Source organism: Pristiophorus japonicus, chromosome 14, assembly GCF_044704955.1.
Source record: "Pristiophorus japonicus isolate sPriJap1 chromosome 14, sPriJap1.hap1, whole genome shotgun sequence".
Taxonomy (NCBI): domain Eukaryota; kingdom Metazoa; phylum Chordata; class Chondrichthyes; family Pristiophoridae; genus Pristiophorus; species Pristiophorus japonicus.
The window spans coordinates 13,932,008-13,950,474 of NC_091990.1; the positions used below are offsets into that span (position 1 = coordinate 13,932,008).

An 18,467-nucleotide genomic window follows, 5' to 3' on the forward strand; every position below is an offset into this window, starting at 1 on the left:
CAGAATGGTAGCAATGTTCTGCGCGGCTTGTTTCCTTTAATGCGTGGTCCCTTTAAATTTATGCGCATGCGTGGTATTTACAATGTAAAATCCAGTGAGCGGCTTGCGCATGACCTTTCAAATTACTGCGTGGCTGCTCATGCGCGCATCTTAGCGGGAACATTGGTCTGTGGTACTATAGAGCATTGTTGATCAATCAATCAACCAGTTTGGCTCATTATTGGAACCAGGAGGATATACCTGTCACTGGAGGCTCATTCGGCTCCAGATAGCCCTGCAGGTTAATGTTCTAACGGGTTAGGTGATCCTAGTTGGACAAGCAGTTCAAATCTTACCAGTGATCTACTTTTTTAAGCTGTGTGCTTTTACCTGGTTAAACTCCAACAGTACCATTGCACACTCAATTCGATTTTGCAGACCTGCACCTAAACTCTCTCTACAAGGAGAAAATGTGCACTCCATATTGGGCAAAGAGAAGGCTTACTCATGGGTGCAGATATCACAGTATCTTGAATTGAAAACTCAGACATGATGATGGGTTTCTACACGTGTTAAGTATTAGACTGACAAAAACAAAAGTAATGGAATGGGACTTGAGCCCTCAATATTCATCTCAGAGGCAAGAGTAGTACTGATCGAGTCTGTGGTGGTTGGTGTGCAACGGCCACCACATGTTAAAAAAAATCCACGCACAGGCATCTTCCACCCTTCAAGATTTAGTTCAGGACCTGGAATTTTAGGTCCTTCATTGAAGCACCTGTGAACTTTTTGATGTGGAAGCAAATCATCCTCGATTCGAGGGACTGCCTATGATAATAACACAATTGAAACAAATAAATGCATTAATTCAGCGTCTTTCACATAAGTTGGTAAATGGGAAAAATGCTGCAGTTTCTATTTCATTTTAGGAGAGGCTGCAATGGATGTTCCTTTAAAAGTGAATCCTTAATGTAAAACAAATACTGTTTGATGGAAGGTCCCTTTCTTAATTCCAGCAATGTTAACATGTAATGAAATATCTTCCTCATTTCACAGCAACCATAGGTTAGCAAAGCAGAAATTTACAGTTAGTGCAGTTAGCCATTGGCCGTGTTAACCCTGGATGTTTCTTTGACACAGTTGATATTCTGATCTTTCTCTGTGATCCGCAAAGCGTGTGAAAATTGAAGGGATGCTACATGCACGACCAATGCAAAATTTACATCCCTCATTTAGTCGTGAAAGGTTTGATGGCTGTAAAACTGACTTATTTACCTGCAGCAAGAGTTTTTGTGTCTCGGCTGTTCTCCCAGCTGCCACACACTGGAACGTTGCATTCTGCCCAGAATTCGTCTCCACATCTCCGAGACGCAAAAAGTGCGGGGTTTTATCTACGAACATAAATAGATATTGGATGTTCATGTCTTCATTGAAAAACTCTTACATGACAGTTGGGACAGAGACTAAAAGACATGTCCAGTTTAGGATTGGATAGGTCACATCTAGAGTAAGGTGCCCAGAAATGTGTTTAATGTAAACCAGATGCCAGAATGTAGTTTTTCATTCTTTCTTTTCTACATTTTGGTTTGGAGAGATTTTTTAATTAAAGCTGTGAAGGTTTTCAATGAATTTCTAATTAGCAGCAAAGCTAATATCAGAATTGAAGCAATAATCCCCCTCTCCGGTCGAGTTTTGGAGTTAGCAAAATGTGGTAAGCCTATCCCCAATGCTATATGCCAATCCGTAGTTATGGTACAAGCCTTTGCAGATGCAGCCTGTAAAATAACCACTGAGATATGTATAGAAGCGTGGGTCAATTCAGCCTCTAATTAGTCTCCTTTTGGATTTGCTTAGCGTCTCTCTGATGACCAAGATAACATTTGGAACTCAGAACCATATCCTACTAATCTGTGGCCTAACCATGTCACTTACTGAAGCCATCTTGTAGGCCTCACTCTATCTACACTTTTCTTTTAGTTGGCTAAACTAAGCTGGTAACTGAGGCACCAACTAAACTAAATGAACTAAAAAGATTAACAATGTTTGAAATATTTGAAACACTTACAAATGAGGATGCACTGATGGCACAGTGGTTTAGTGTACCAGTGCCTTAGTGTACCAGTGCCTATGACATGGTTGTGGGTTACAGTGGAACATACAAACCTGGAAGAGTGCATTAGGATGGTCCCAAAGCTTAAAAAATACAAAAGATTATTCTATTTCTCATAGAATTTTAAAGCATAGGAGGAGGATATTTAGTTTATCACCCCTGTGCTGGCTCTCAAAAAAAGTCACCCTCCAATTACCATTCCCCGAAGATTTATCCACATCCCTCAGTCACTTTCTCTGCCTGCATCTATCCAGCTCATTTGCTGATATGAATTCCCTTACACCACTCGTGCGTGCCCATGCCCATGGTTTCACTACAGGATAAATTCTTGATCTCTCAACTGTTTCTCAATACACGTAACACCAGGCGTTTCATTCAGTGAGAAGGAGTGAGAAAAATAAATCTGGTGAAACAAGTCACCCTGGACCATGCTGGACGTCCTTCTAACTACTCAGTGCAGTAAGACTGCCACCTGCCTACCTTGGCCCAGAGAGTGGGCTGTCCAGAATTTTTAAAAATGTAAATCAGGTATCCAAATATGTAAACAGAACAAAGTCCCACTTTTCCCACTTCTGTGTTGTTTGGTGTGTAAGTGTCACTTTTGAAGGTTTTCAGGGCATTTTCATCACCAACAAAGCAAACATCACAACTCAAGCCCTGATCTCCAACCTCTTTTTGCCCCGTATTATTTTACTGAAGGTCGGGTTTTAGACTTGGCAATAGGTGGCACCCCAAGAATACAGAGATAAAAGGTTAGGATGAGGAGGGGATAGAAAATGCCTGTAATATTCACCACCTAAATACAGAGCTTGGCTATCAGAGAAGCTTGGCACCAAACAGCATTGAACTTAATTGTCTTGAATATTGACATGATATTGTTAAGCAAATTGTACAAGCACTTGGAATGTCTAATGTTGTGAAGTATTTGACAGTAGGGCTGTGCTGATTAATCACTTATAACAGATTAAGTGTTTTGACAGGAATTTAAATAACTGACCAATCAACATCACCAAACCAGCTGTTAACAGTAGAGCACTATGTTCTACAGCCAAATTTTTGAGAAATTTTGATTTGTGAACATAATGAAAAATTCGGCGGCAGCCGGCGGCAAGGCCACCAAGTTCAGGCCCCAAGTATGGCCTCACCAACTCCCTGTACAGTTGTAGCAAGACTTCCCTATTTTTATACTTCATCCCCCTTGCAATAAAGGCCAACATTCCATTTGCCTTGCTGTATCTGCTTGCTAACTTTTTGAGTTTCATGAACGAGGACTCTCAGATCCCTCTGTACCACAGCATTCTGTAGTCTTTCTCCATTTAAATAATATTTTCCTTTTCTATTCTTCCTACCAAATGGATAACCTCACATTTTCCCACATTATACTCCATCTGCCAAATTTTTGCCCACTCACTAAACCTATCTATATCCTTTTGCAGACTCAATGTGTTCTCCTCACAACTTGCTTTCCCACCTATCTTTGTATCGTCAGCAAATACAGTACATTCAGTCCAGTCCAATGATGTCACTTGCCGCACATGCAGAGCTTTCTGAGAAATCAACCAGGTCAAGGGGGAGGAGAGGAAGAACGTGGTGCGGGTGTAAAGGGAGTGGGTTGGAAGGACGTGTTCTGACTTACCATCTGGATCACGTTCTCGCTCTCATCCAACCCCATTAGACCTGAATCACATTCTTCCCCTTCCCCAGATCTGTGCTCTTTCCATCACTCCACCCCTGCACCCCCAGACCTGAATCACGTTCGTCCCCATCCCCAGATCTGTGCTCTTTAGGGGACAGATACTTCAATCTGATTCCAACAGCAGCAGTAAGATCAGCCTTCACTGCCAAAGTCAAAAATGTGTACATTTGTAAGAACTATAGTTTACATTAAATTTTAAACTGTACTTTAGTTCCATCAGTCATGAAGAATCTATCTAATTTAGCCCAAGGCCAATTAAAATCACTAAACATATTATTCCAATAACTTTTGTTAATTGCTTCATTTCAATCCTCCATCGAATAGCTTTTAAAACTTAGTTCTGCCATTTTGTCTCTGCTATCTTTCTCTAAATCAGCTTCAATCTTCACCTATTCAAATCGATCTCCCTTAATTTATTCTAAATGGTGTCCTATCACACTTCCAAAAATGGTTCTGGCTCTGTAAACTGCTCAGAGTTCAGAAAACTGTAGTTTAATTACAAATCACCAAAAAGAAACCACTTGGATTCTAGGATCATATGTTGCCTCCCTGGTGCCAGGATAAAGGATGTCACTGAGCGGCTGTGGGACATTCTTAAGGGGGAGGGTGAACAGCCAGACGTCATGATTTATATTCGTACCAACCAATGACATAGGTAGAAAGAGGGATGAGGTCCTGCAAGCAGAATTTAGGGAGCAAGGGAAATGATTAGTATGCAGGACTTCAAAGGCAGTAATCTCCAGATTAGTCTCTGTACCACACGCAAGCGAGTACAGAACTATGAGGATAGAGCAGATGAATGCGTGGCTGGAGAGATGGTGCAGGAGGAAGGGCTTTAAATTCCGGAGGAATTGGGACTGATTCTGGGGCAGATGGGACCTGTACAAGCCGGACAGGTTGCACCTCAACAGAGCCGGGACCAATATCCTCGCGGCGGTTGGCGGGGATGGGGGCAGCGGGGGAAGCATTTAAACTAGCATGGCAGGTGGATGGGAACCGGAGCATAGATTTAGAAGGGAGAGAAGTAAAGCTAAAAATGGAAGGCAGAAAATTATTAAGTGACTTTGGAAGGCAGAGGAAACAAAGGCTAGAAAATACACAACAAAGGAGTTTGGTGGTGCCTAATGGTATTTCCTTTAATGCAAGGAGTCTAGTGAATAAGACGGGTGAGATGAGGGCACAGATGGACACGAGGAAGTATGATAGCATAGCTATTACAAAAACATGACTAAAAGGGCAGAAACAGCAGCTCCGCATTCCTGATTACAGGATTTTCAGGTGCGATAGAGATTTTAAAAAAGAGCGGGTCCCAATATTAGTTAAAGAAACAATTACAGCTGTGAGGCAGGATGATGTGTTACAAGGATCATCAAATGAGACCATATGGGTTGAAATGAAGAACACAAAAGGGGCAATCACAATGCTGGGTGTATACTATACAGCCCTAGTCAAAGGGAGATAGTAGAGAAAATATGTAGGCAAATTTCTGAGAAGTGCAAAAACAATAGGGCAGTAATAGTAGGGGATTTCAACTACCCTAATTATAAACTGGGATAGAATTAATGTAAAAGGTACAAAAGGCACCAAATTCTTAAAATGCTTTCAGGAGAATTTTTTAGCCAGTACGTAGCAAGCCCAACAAGACAAGGGGCAGTTCTGGACTTAGTTTTAAGGAATGAAGCTGGGCAGGTGGAAGGGGCATCAGTAGGAGAGCATTTTGGTGATAGTGATCATAATTCAATTAGATTTAGCGTCGTTATGGAAAAGTAAAGATAGGCTGGCTGTAAAAGTTCTCAATTGGGGAATGGCTAATTTTACTAAGCTAAGATGTGATTCAGCAAAAGTGGACTGGAAACAGCTAAATTAAGGTGAATCAATGTCAGAGCAGTGGGAGGCGTTCAAGGAGGAGATCGTGAGGGTTCAGAGCAAATATGTTGCCACAAAGATAAAGGGTGGGACGCCCAAATCTAGAGCCCCTTGGATGTCGAGGAGCATACAGGGTAGGATAAGGAAAAAAAGAAAAGCTTATGTCAGATACCAAGAACGCATTACTACAGAAGACCGAGAGGAGGATAGAAAGTGCAGGTATGACATTTAAAGGAAATTCGAAAAGCAAAGAGGAGATGAAAAAATTTTGGAAAGTAAAATATGTTTTATAAATATATAAAGAACAAGAGGATAACTAAGGAAAGAGTAGGGCCTAATAGAGACCAAAAAGGTAATGTATGTGTGGAGACAGAAGGCATAGGTATGATTCTTAATGAATACTTTGCGTCAGTCTTCACAAAAGAAAGCGACAATGCAAACACTGTAGTAAAGGAGAAAGAGTGTAAAATATTAGATGGTATAAACATAGTGAGTGAGGAAGTATTAAGAGGGTTAGCACCTCTGAAAGTAAATATATCACCAGGCCCAGGTGAAATGTATCCCAGGCTGTTAAGAGCCATACGAGCCCCATAAGCCTTCGATAAATTACCCCATAACAGACTGATGAACAAGGTCAGAGAATGCGGAGTCAGGGGACAAGTAGCAGAATGGATTGCTAGCTGGATTCAAGACAGAAAGCAGAGAGTAGGGGTAAAAGGTAGCTATTCACAGTGGCAGAAGGTGGGTAGAGGGGTTCCACAAGGATCAGTGCTGGGACCACAGTTGTTCACAATTTATATTAACGATTTAAACATTGGAATCAAAAACACAATTTCTAAATTTGCAGATGACACCAAATTGGGGGCGATAATCAATACCGAGGAGAACTGCAACAAATTACAGGAGGAAATTTAAAAAAACTTGCAAAATGGGCATATAATTGGCAAATGAAGTACAACACATATAAATGTGAGGTATGACATTTTGGAGGGTGTGAATCTAGGTGGGAGAAAGGAACAAAGGGATCTCGGAGTATAAATGCACCCATCACTAAGGGGCCAAGTTTCGACCTGAGTTGCTCCTGTTTTTTTGGAGCAACTGGTTTAGAATGGAGTATCTTAGAAATTGCAATTCTCGGCATTTAGTTTGCTCCAGTTCTAGTCAGTTAGAACAGTTTCAGTTTGGAACAGATTTTTTTTTTTCAAAAGGGGGCGTGTCCGGCCACTTACGCCCATTTTGAAAGTTTCGGCAGTGAAAACTTACTCCAAACTAACTTAGAATGGAGCAAGTGTCGATTTTTGTACGCTCAGAAAAACCTTGTCTACACTTAGAAAATCAGGCGTAGGTTACAAATCAGGTGTGGGGAATGGGGGGGGGGGGGGGGTTTAAAGGGAAGTTTACAAACATTAAACACTTCAGTTTTACAAATAAAGAGCCACCATCAATAATAAATGATAAAAACATCAATAAATCAACCAATAAATCAATCAAAAAAAAATAAGAAATAATTTTTTTCTTAAATCAATAAATAAAACATTTTCTACTTAACGACTGCAGCACCGGGAGCCCTCCAACAGCATTCTGGGATGCCCCCTGCCCTCCCCCCCCCCCCCACCCCCAGTGTGTCTCGTCAGTGTCTCTATCTCTCTGTCTGTCTATGTCTCTCACTCTGTCTGTCAGTGTCTGTGTTTCTGACAGCGAGGGGAGGGGAAGGAGGGGTGTAGAGGGAGAGGGGGGGGCAGGGGGGGGGAGGGAGAGAGGGAGAGAGGGGAGGAGAGGGGGAGGGAGGGAAGGGGAGAAGGGGAAGGGGGGAAGGGGAGAGGGGGGGAAGGGGAGAAGGGGGGAAGGGAAAGGGGGGAAGGGGAAGGGGGGGGAAGGAGGGAGGCTAAACAGGCCGGGTCCGGCTGGGCCCAAGACTTCGGGCAGGGCCCGGCCCCAGCACCAGATTTACAGGTAGGTGGCGTTGGATCGGGTCGGGTCCGGGGTCCAGGGTCGGGAGCGCGGGTCGGGCCAGGGGGAGCGCGGGTCGGATCCGGGGGTGGGGGGGGGGGAGGAGGGAGGTCGGGTTGGTTCGGTTCGAGGGAGGGAACGCGGGTCGGGTCCGGGGGTGGGGTGGGAAGGAGGTCGGGTCGGGGGGGGCAGAGGGAGGTCGGGTCAGGTCGGGTCGGTTCGTGTCGGGGGTGGGGGGGGAGAGGGAGCTCAGGTCGGGTGGGGGGGGGGGCAGGAGCGCGGGTTGGGTGGGGGGGTGGTGAGAGGGAGGTTCAGGTGGGGGGGGGGGGGGGAGGGAGGGAGAGGGAGCTCAGGTCGGGTGGGGGGGGGAGCGCGGGTCGGGTCCAGTCCAGGTGCGGGGGGTGGGGGGAAGGGTGGAGCGGGAGTCGGGTCGGTGTCGGATCCGGGGGGGTGGGAAGCGGGAGTCGAGTCGGGTCGGGAGGAAGCAGGAGCTGGGCGTGGGAGGCAGCCTTTATTCATGCAGCTCCAGTGAGGCCATTCGGCCAGGGCTCGGGGCTGCATGCTTCGGGCACCTCCCACAGGGGCATGCATGTGCAGAGGTCCCGGCACTGTTTTCAGCGCAGGGACCTGGCTCCGCCCCCCACAGCTCGTGCTGCGCCGCGCCCAGCTCCAGAGGACCTGCAGGGAGCCGGAGAATCTGTAAGTTTTTTTTAGGCGCACTTTGTGGCGTGAAAAACGGGCATCCAGGTCGTGGCTGCGCCGTTCTAGGCGCGGTCCGAAACTTGGGCCCTAAAAGTTGCGACACAGGTTAGCAAGGTCATAAAAAAAGGGGAGGTTGGACAAGCAAATGAGGGAGAAGGGAATAGAGGGTTACGCTGATAGATTTAGATGAGGAAAGACGGAAGGAGGCTCGAGTGGAGCATAAATGGTGGCGTGGACTGGTTGGGCCGAATGGCCTTTTTCTGTGCCGTATATCCTAACTATTGGAAAGCAAACTGAATAATTTTTTTAAGTGACTGTAGGAGAAGCTGTTCATTTTACTGCTGCAAAGCTGGCTGCCATCATCTTATACCTCCTGCATGTTCATGTTCGACTGTTGGTCGCAAACGTTTGGGAATTTTAATACTGTTTCCTAACTTTTAAAAAATGATGTTGAGTATTTATTAATATTTTTATAGACACCTCTGCTATGTCGAGTTCTGCATACGTTTAGAAACATGCAGCTCTTTGTGGGATACATTGTTTATAATATGACGATGAAAGCTGGGGCAAATTCCTCGGGACATTTTCCCACCACGCCGCAAGCTCAGAAATGTTGTGGTTTTCGTGTATCAGAATTGCTCTGCAGCCAATCCATCGAATATCATGGGACCGCCACTTACAAGTCTGACTAAACTTATTTAGTGCTAACAAAATCTGGTCTAAGGTAATGTTTCCATTAAGCTAAAGGGGACACGCATCCAAAAACAAAATAGTGGGAACATTGGTCCTAGGGCCTTTCCACAAGATCATGATAATTGCAAATGAGGTACGCCGTTTGGCACACCTTAATTCAACCATCCAAAGTTTCACTTTAAGCAAAGCAAGTAAAATGAATAAATATATATGTTTAATTGTACAGGTGCTGCGCCTAAAATCCGGAACCCTCGGGCCCGAGGCCGTTCCGGATTCCGGGCTTTTCTGGACTTTCGATTTGTTTCTGATGTCACGAATCCGGAAACACCCGAGCCCAGGTTCGGGTATTTCTGGATTTTGGAACGTCAGAAAGGGGAGGGGAAAGGGAATTTCCTGCCGAGGAGCTGTTTGGGCCATCCGGCCCCGCCGAGGTCGTCGTCAGGTGGGCCCCGCCGAGGATGTTGTCGGGCCGGCCTGAACGAGGTGGTGTTCGCGTGGGACCCGCCAAGGAGGCCGTTGGGCGGGCTGGCAAGGAGGCCCTGAGGTAAGGCAAGCGGGGCGAGGCCCGAGGTCGGGCAGAGGCGGGGCCCCAAGGTCGGCAGGATTGTCGGGTCCATAGTCCAGAACATTTTACGGATTCCGGACGACCCTCCCGGCGGGAGTCGAGAGAGGCAGCGGCCTATAAAAGGCTCAGCAGTCCGGGGAGCGTCGAGAGAGGCAGCGGCCTATAAAAGGCTCAGCAGTCCGGGGAGCGTCGAGAGAGGCAGCGGCCTATAAAAGGCTCAGCAGTCCGGGGAGCGTCGAGAGAGGTGGGAGTCGAGAGAGGCAGCGGCCTATAAAAGGCTCAGCAGTCCGGGGAGCGTCGAGAGAGGCAGCGGCCTATAAAAGGCTCAGCAGTCCGGGGAGCGTCTAGAGAGGCAGCGGCCTATAAAAGGCTCAGCAGTCCGGGGAGCGTCGAGAGAGGCAGCGGCCTATAAAAGGCTCAGCAGTCCGGGGAGCGTCGAGAGAGGCGGGAGTCGAGAGAGGCAGCGGCCTATAAAAGGCTCAGCAGTCCGGGGACCGGTGCAGCTCCAGCTGAGAGAAGGCAAAAAAGAAGTAGAAAGAAATCAAAAGGTGACGTCACAGCCAACGTGGTAAGTGATTGGTGAGTAGTTTTTCTTTTTCTTTATTAGTCAGTAACTTTTAACATTGTTGTCGGCAATTTAAGTGTATCTAAGGGTTAAGTCATGGCAGGACAGCTCGGTCACGTGATATGCTCCTCCTGTACCATGTGGGAACTCGGGGACAACACCAGTGTCCCTGATGACTACGTGTGCGGGAAGTGTGTCCACCTCCGGCTCCTGACGGTCCGCGTTGCGGAGTTGGAGCTGAGGGTGGATTCACTCTGGAGCATCCACGATGCTGAGAATGACGTGGGTATCACGTGTAGCGAGTTGGTCTTACCGCAGGAGAAGGGTCCACAGCCAGCGAGGGAATGGAAGACCAGCAGGAAGAGTAGTGCAAGGAAGGTAGTGCAGGGGTCCCCTGTGGTCATCCCACTGCAAAACAGATACACTGCTTTGAGTGCTGTTGAGGGGGATGACTCATCAGGAGAGGGCAGCAGCAGCCAAGTTCATGGCACCGTGGCTGGCTCTGTTACACAGGAGGGCAGGAAAAAGAGTGGGCGAGCGATAGTGATAGGGGATTCAATTGTAAGGGGAATAGATAGGCGTTTCTGCGACCGCAACCGAGACTCCAGGATGGTATGTTGCCTCCCTGGTGCAAGGATCAAGGATATCTCGGAGCGGGTGCAGGACATTCTAAAAAGGGAGGGAGAACAGCCAGTTGTCGTGGTGCACGTTGGTACCAACGACATAGGTAAAAAAAGGGATGAGGTCCTACGAAATGAATTTAAGGAGCTAGGAGCTAAATTAAAAAGTAGGACCTCAAAAGTAGTAATCTCGGGATTACTACCAGTGCCACGTGCTAGTCAGAGTAGGAATCGCAGGATAGCTCAGATGAATACGTGGCTTGAGCAATGGTGCAGCAGAGAGGGATTCAAATTCCTGGGGCATTGGAACCGGTTCTGGGGGAGGTGGGACCAGTACAATCCGGACGGTCTGCACCTGGGCAGAATCGGAACCAATGTCCTCGGGGGAGTGTTTGCTAGTGCTGTTGGGGAGGAGTTAAACTAATATGGCAGGGGGATGGGAACCAATGCAGGGAGATAGAGGGAAACAAAAAGGAGGCAAAAGCAAAAGACAGAAAGGAGATGAGGAAAAGTGGAGGGCAGAGAAACCCAAGGCAAAGAACAAAAAGGGCCATTGTACAGCAAAATTCTAAAAGGACAGAGGGTATTAAAAAAACAAGCCTGAAGGCTTTGTGTCTTAATGCAAGGAGTATCCGCAATAAGGTGGATGAATTAACTGTGCAAATAGATGTTAACAAATATGATGTGATTGGGATTACGGAGACGTGGCTCCAGGATGATCAGGGCTGGGAACTCAACATCCAGGGGTATTCAACATTCAGGAAGGATAGAATAAAAGGAAAAGGAGGTGGGGTAGCATTGCTGGTTAAGGAGGAGATTAAGGCAATAGTTAGGAAGGACATTAGCTTGGATGATGTGGAATCTATATGGGTAGAGCTGCAGAACACCAAAGGGCAAAAAACGTTAGTGGGAGTTGTGTACAGACCTCCAAACAGTAGTAGTGATGTTGGGGAGGGCATCAAACATGAAATTAGGGGTGCGTGCAATAAAGGTGCAGCAGTTATAATGGGTGACTTTAATATGCACATAGATTGGGCTAACCAAACTGGAAGCAATACGGTGGAGGAGGATTTCCTGGAGTGCATAAGGGATGGTTTTTTAGACCAATATGTCGAGGAACCAACTAGGGGGGAGGCCATCTTAGACTGGGTGTTATGTAATGAAAGAGGATTAATTAGCAATCTCGTTGTGCGAGGCCCCTTGGGGAAGAGTGACCATAATATGGTGAAATTCTGCATTGGGATGGAGAATGAAACAGTTAATTCAGAGACCATGGTCCAGAACTTAAAGAAGGCTAACTTTGAAGGTATGAGGCGTGAATTGGCTGGGATGGATTGGCGAATGATACTTAAGGGGTTGACTGTGGATGGGCAATGGCAGACATTTAGAGACCGCATGGATGAACTACAACAATTGTACATTCCTGTCTGGCATAAAAATAAAAAAGGGAAGGTGGCTCAACCGTGGCTATCAAGGGAAATCAGGGATAGTATTAAAGCCAAGGAAGTGGCATACAAATTGGCCAGAAATAGCAGTGAACCTGGGAACTGGGAGAAATTTAGAACTCAGCAGAGGAGGACAAAGGGTTTGATTAGGGCAGGGAAAATGGAGTATGAGAAGAAGCTTGCAGGGAACATTAAGACGGATTGCAAAAGTTTCGATAGATATGTAAAGAGAAAAAGGTTAGTAAAGACAAATGTAGGTCCCCTGCAGTCAGAATCAGGGGAAGTCATAACGGGGAACAAAGAAATGGCGGACCAATTGAACAAGTACTTTGGTTCGGTATTCACGTAGGAGGACACGAACAACCTTCCGATTATAAAAGGGGTCGGGGGGTCTAGTAAGGAGGAGGAACTGAGGGAAATCCTTATTAGCCGGGAAATTGTGTTGGGGAAATTGATGGGATTGAAGGCCGATAAATCCCCAGGGCCTGATGGACTGCATCCCAGAGTACTTAAGGAGGTGGCCTTGGAAATAGTGGATGCGTTGACAGTCATTTTCCAACATTCCATTGACTCTGGATCAGTTCCTATAGAGTGGAGGGTAGCCAATGTAACCCCACTTTTTAAAAAAGGAGGGAGAGAGAAAACAGGGAATTATAGACCGGTCAGTCTGACATCGGTAGTGGGTAAAATGATGGAATCAATTATTAAGGATGCCATAGCAGTGCATTTGGAAAGAGGTGACATGATAGGTCCAAGTCAGCATGGATTTGTGAAAGGGAAATCATGCTTGACAAATCTTCTGGAATTTTTTGAGGATGTTTCCAGTAGAGTGGACAAGGGAGAACCAGCTGATGTGGTATATTTGGACTTTCAGAAGGCGTTCGACAAGGTCCCACACAAGAGATTGATGTGCAAAGTTAGAGCACATGGGATTGGGGGTAGTGTACTGACATGGATTGAGAACTGGTTGTCAGACAGGAAGCAAAGAGTAGGAGTAAATGGGGACTTTTCAGAATGGCAGGCAGTGACTAGTGGGGTACCGCAAGGTTCTGTGCTGGGGCCCCAGTTGTTTACACTGTATATTAATGATTTAGATGAGGGGATTAAATGTAGTATCTCCAAATTTGCGGATGACACTAAGTTGGGTGGCAGTGTGAGCTGCGAGGAGGATGCTGTGAGGCTGCAGAGCGACTTGGATAGGTTAGGTGAGTGGGCAAATGCATGGCAGATGAAGTATAATGTGGATAAATGTGAGGTTATCCACTTTGGTGGTAAAAACAGAGAGACAGACTATTATCTGAATGGTGACAGATTCGGAAAAGGGGAGGTGCAAAGATACTTGGGTGTCATGGTACATCAGTCATTGAAGGTTGGCATGCAGGTGCAGCAGGCGGTTAAGAAAGCAAATGGCATGTTGGCCTTAATAGCAAGGGGATTTGAGTACAGGGGCAAGGAGGTGTTGCTGCAGTTGTACAGGGCATTGGTGAGGCCACACCTGGAGTATTGTGTACAGTTTTGGTCTCCTAACCTGAGGAAGGACATTCTTGCTATTGAGGGAGTGCAGCGAAGGTTCACCAGACTGATTCTCGGGATGGCGAGACTGACCTATCAAGAAAGACTGGATCAACTGGGCTTGTATTCACTGGAGTTCAGAAGAATGAGAGGGGACCTCATAGAAATGTTTAAAATTCTGACGGGGTTAGACAGGTTAGATGCAGGAAGAATGTTCCCAATGTTGGGGAAGTCCAGAACCAGAGGTCACAGTCTAAGGATAAGGGGTAAGCCATTTAGGACCGAGATGCGGAGGAACTTCTTCACCCAGAGAGTGGTGAACCTGTGGAATTCTCTACCACAGAAAGTTGTTGAGGCCAATTCACTAAATATATTCAAAAAGGAGTTAGATGAGGTCCTTACTACTAGGGGAATCAAGGGGTTTGGCGAGAAAGCAGGAATGGGGTACTGAAGTTGAATGTTCAGCCATGAACTTATTGAATGGTGGTGCAGGCTAGAAGGGCCGAATGGCCTACTCCTGCACCTATTTTCTATGTTGCTATGTTTCCCACCAATCGTCCCAAAGTCCGGATTCCGGAACTCCGGATTCTCGATGCTGCACCTATATAACCTATTTTTATACAGAAAAAATACTTGTGTTGTGTTAGAGGGGGGTCCGTGGAATTTTTATAATACAGGAATGGGCCTCAGAAGCAAAAACGTTCAGAACCCCTGCTTTACAGCCTTCTGGACTCATCAAGTTCAACAATTTCAGATCAAAACTACTGCTCGCATTTTTTTCAGACAGCAGATGCTGGTAATGATTCTGCTGTTGCCATTTGCAGCTCCTCTAGATCTTTTATTTCTTTACTTGTCCCATTACCAACCCCTTTTGCCTTGGGCCATCATCCCTTTTATCATTTTAATCACTTCTGCCTTCCACCCTACCGCAGATCTTCCCTTTTGTTTGTTCCTCCCCTCCCCCACTTTCCCTGCCGCTGTACTTGCTTAAAACCTGTTATATCTGTAACATTTTCCAGTTCTAACGAAAGGTCACAGACCTGTAGCTCTCCTGTAGTGCCTTGGGACGTTTACTATGTTAAAGGCGCTATTGTTAGTACAAGTTGTTGTTGTTGTCAATGTGGGGATAGGGTAGTTGGAGGCAGGAGGTTATGTCATGAAACCTCCAGGAATACATTCAACCAATCGGCAACCCGAACAGGGTCCAAGGGAAATGGGGATACAGGTGCAGCATCTAAAATCCGGAACCCTCGGGTTTTCCGGACTTTCGATTTGCTTTCTGACGTCACGAATCTGGAAACACCCGAGCCCAGGTTCGGGTATTTCCGGATTTCGGAGCATCAGAAAGGGGGGTGAGGAGGGTTTCCCACCGAGGAGCTGTTCAGGCCGTCCTGCCCCGCCGAGAAAGTAGCTGTCGGGCGGGCCCCGCAGAGGAAGGTGCCGTCGGGTGAGCCCCCGCCGAGGAGGTGTTCGGGCGGGCGGGCCCCGGCGAGGATGTCGTCAGGCAGGCCCCACTGAGGAAGTAGCCGTCGGGCAGGCCCCGCCGAGGAGCTGTTTGGGCGGGCCAGCCCCACCAAAGTGGTGTTTGGTCGGTGGTGAGACGAGTTGAGGCCAGAGGTCAGGCAGTGGCAGGGCCCCGAGGTCGGCAGAGTCGTTGGGTCCGGATTCCGGAACATTTTACGGATTCCGGACGACCCTGCCACTGATCGGTTCGGAATATTCCGGAACTCCGGATTCTCGACGCTGCACCCGTACTTTTGAGGCTGGATGGTCTTTATTGGAGGGTAGATACTTTCGTCTCAATAATACAATCTCCAACCGGTGCATCTGTGAAAATACCCTCAAGTCACCACCAACATTGCTGATAAGCTGCGCAGCAGCACAGCTATCTGGGGGTCCTGCGCAGGCTGCGTACCTGCTTTTCAATTGTAGATTTTGTCCAAGCACAAAATTTTCGAATGTGCCGTGCAACCCGTTAAAGGGATTGTACACCCAAAAATATGTGGGGGGGGGGGGGGGGGGGAGAACATTGGTCACCACTGCTCCCTCCTGGGAAAGGTATACTTTGAACTTTGATCTCTACATGTCATTAGAGCACACTTCCTGTCGAATCTGGCAGACACCCATTCAAAGTAGAACTCCCAGCATTCCTTGGATAGTTAGCTGCAAATAGAGACTATCTAGCCAAATATAATGCTGTACCACCTTTTGCGAAGTTCAAATCTCGACAGGATTGCAGCACTTTATTTAAAGAATGCAGAATAAAACAGGTCCCATCGCAGATCTCGTTAAAAAGCGAAACTGAAATTTTTTGTTTGGCCTTCACTACTCAAACCTTCCTCGTTTGACACTTAATTGTCCAGGCTGTAAATGGATAGGTTGTCACCATCACAGCAAAGCATGCATCAAAACTACAACTTCCATTATTCCTCGGATACTTTTGTACATGTGCAGATGGCAGGAAATGGATGACATCAAATGTATGAAAATGGAGACTTCTTCCAATGAACTGCATGATGGATCGTTATTACAGACCATCATAGAGATTATTCATACCGTCATACAAAGCTGCATCAATCAAAGCAAGAGCTGTGAACTTGGCACTCTATAAGAGTTACAGTGAGCCTCTTGCTTTCAGCAGATTTAACGACTAGTCATTCATAGACATCATATCTATACTTTGTTTCACAGTAAATCCAAATGAAGCTGAACAGATTCAGGAACAATTACCTTTTTTACAACAGTAACTCCAATCACACATTTGTACCAATCTTCAGCATAATTCTTCTGAAGATAGTGGCCAGCCTGACAGGTAGCCCGACTATACAATCGACAGCAAAGGTGAATTTGCATTCCATTTTGTTTTTGTTGCAAGCATCAGCAAGAGATGACATGCTATGGATCAAGAGGATTGAGACCAATTCTAAAATAGGAACAAGAGAAGGTCATTCAGCCCCTCGAGCCTGTTCCGCCATTAATTGGATGACTGATCTGTATCTCAACTCCATCTATCCGTGTTTGTTCCGTAACTCTTAATACCCTTGCAGAACAGAAATCTATCAACCTGAGATTGGCTAACGCTATCTAGTGCTTGTATAAAAACAGAAAATGCTGGAAATACTCAGGTGGTCAAGAAGCATCTGTGGAGTGAGCAACAGAGTTAACATTTCAAGTCAGTAACATTTCGTCATATACAGTCTAGTGCTTGTATAGTTCTTCGATATGGCAAAGTTCACTGAGTTACTTCATGAGGATAGTAACAGAAGATGGGAGCAGAATTAAGGGAAGCGGTTAAAGTTATGGTAGAAGGGATAGGTTTTGAAGAGGCGCTGGAAGATGGAGAGACATGTAATAAGGTGAAGGGGTTCAGCAAGGAAAATTGCTACGTGCATGGGCCTGATGGCTGCCTGTTCTGCTGCTGCGGTGAGTGGAGGGGGGTGGAGGAGGGGGCGCGGGGAGAGCGGACTGAAGTCAGAAGGAAGATTTTACAAAGCAAGGATTTGTAAATGAGGATGAGGATCAAACCTGCTCTGGATGGCTCAGTGTTACACCAAGAAGGACCTTTATCCACTGGGCTAATAGGGACTAATAACATTCCTTTTTTGTGATCATTGCTACCGGTTGCTCAAAACTCCACGTGCAGAAGGATGAGGTGAGGCAGGGGTGTTACCATGGCTGGAGTTCTGATGTTCTTGTTGCTGATTGTTGTAACTAACAATAAGACACAGCAAATGGCTAGTAAAGAGACTACTGTTTTGAAAAGGTGGAATTTTGAGGGCTTGTTCCCCAATCGGGCAGCCCTGGTGAGGAGCGACACGTACAGCGAACGCTGGGCAAGAAATCACAAGCCCGTATCCCCGAACTGCGGTCCATTCAATTCAATGGATGGAAAAATAAGGGCCAGAGGGCCTACAATTTCTCTCTCAATGCCACATGTTACTGGGAGCACCAGATTGGGGAGGGGGGGGGGGCGCGTGGGGGGTGGGAATCAGTCCTTTGGTATTCAGATTACATTTTAGGAAATTCCTAATACTCCACTTGAAGGCCTATCTGGCATCAAGTCCCATGTGCCTATGTATGTCCATAACTACACAGTTGTTAAACTCAGCGGTATAGATAAGAGCATTGTGAGCCAGTCGAGGTACAGGCCCCTGAGAATCTCCTGCTGTGATTGCCAGCAGCAGGACGAGCTCCATATGCACTGAGCTACCTGTTGCCTATAAAAAAAAATGCAGCAGATAATCCACAAAACACCTGGTTGCCCCAATTCACACCACCAACAACCAGAACAAGTCTACTGAATGGGTATTTAAAATCATGTTTGGGAGGCAAAAATACCAACTTTGACCACTGGTGGTTCGACATTTTCCAATCCAAATGTAACCAGAGCACCTCCAGCAACAGATTTATTTCCCACTCCCATACTGTCACCTCCGGAGACGCCCAAGAATCTAGACTTGGCTCCCTCCTCATCTACCTGCTGGCCCCTTGCCAACATCATCCGAAACCATGGTGTCAGCTTCTGTGTATATGATGATGATATCCAGCTCTACCTCTTCACGACCTCTCTTAATCCCTCCACTAACTTGATGTTCTCAGACTGCTGTTCAACATCCAATCCCGAATGATTCTTAACTTCCTCCAGCTCAATATTAGGAAGACCGAGATTACCATATTTAGTCCCAACCATCAATTCTGTTCCCTTGCCACTGATGCCATTTTCCTCCCTGGCAACTGTCTCAGGCTAAACCAGACTGTTTATAA

The 18,467-nt window shown here is 46.4% G+C and overlaps 1 protein-coding gene across 14 annotated transcripts in view; it reads right to left on the reverse strand.

Annotated features, from left to right (window-relative positions):
- The window catches only part of ptprub (protein tyrosine phosphatase receptor type Ub), a 1,307,170-nt gene that overhangs the window by 521,605 nt on the left and 767,098 nt on the right, over window positions 1-18,467 (reverse strand). For all 14 annotated transcript variants that reach the window (XM_070898914.1, XM_070898921.1, XM_070898913.1 and 11 more), the window contains one exon: window positions 1,255-1,370. In XM_070898914.1, coding sequence (XP_070755015.1) covers window positions 1,255-1,370 — 116 coding nt within the window. The remainder of the gene's footprint in view (window positions 1-1,254; window positions 1,371-18,467) is intronic.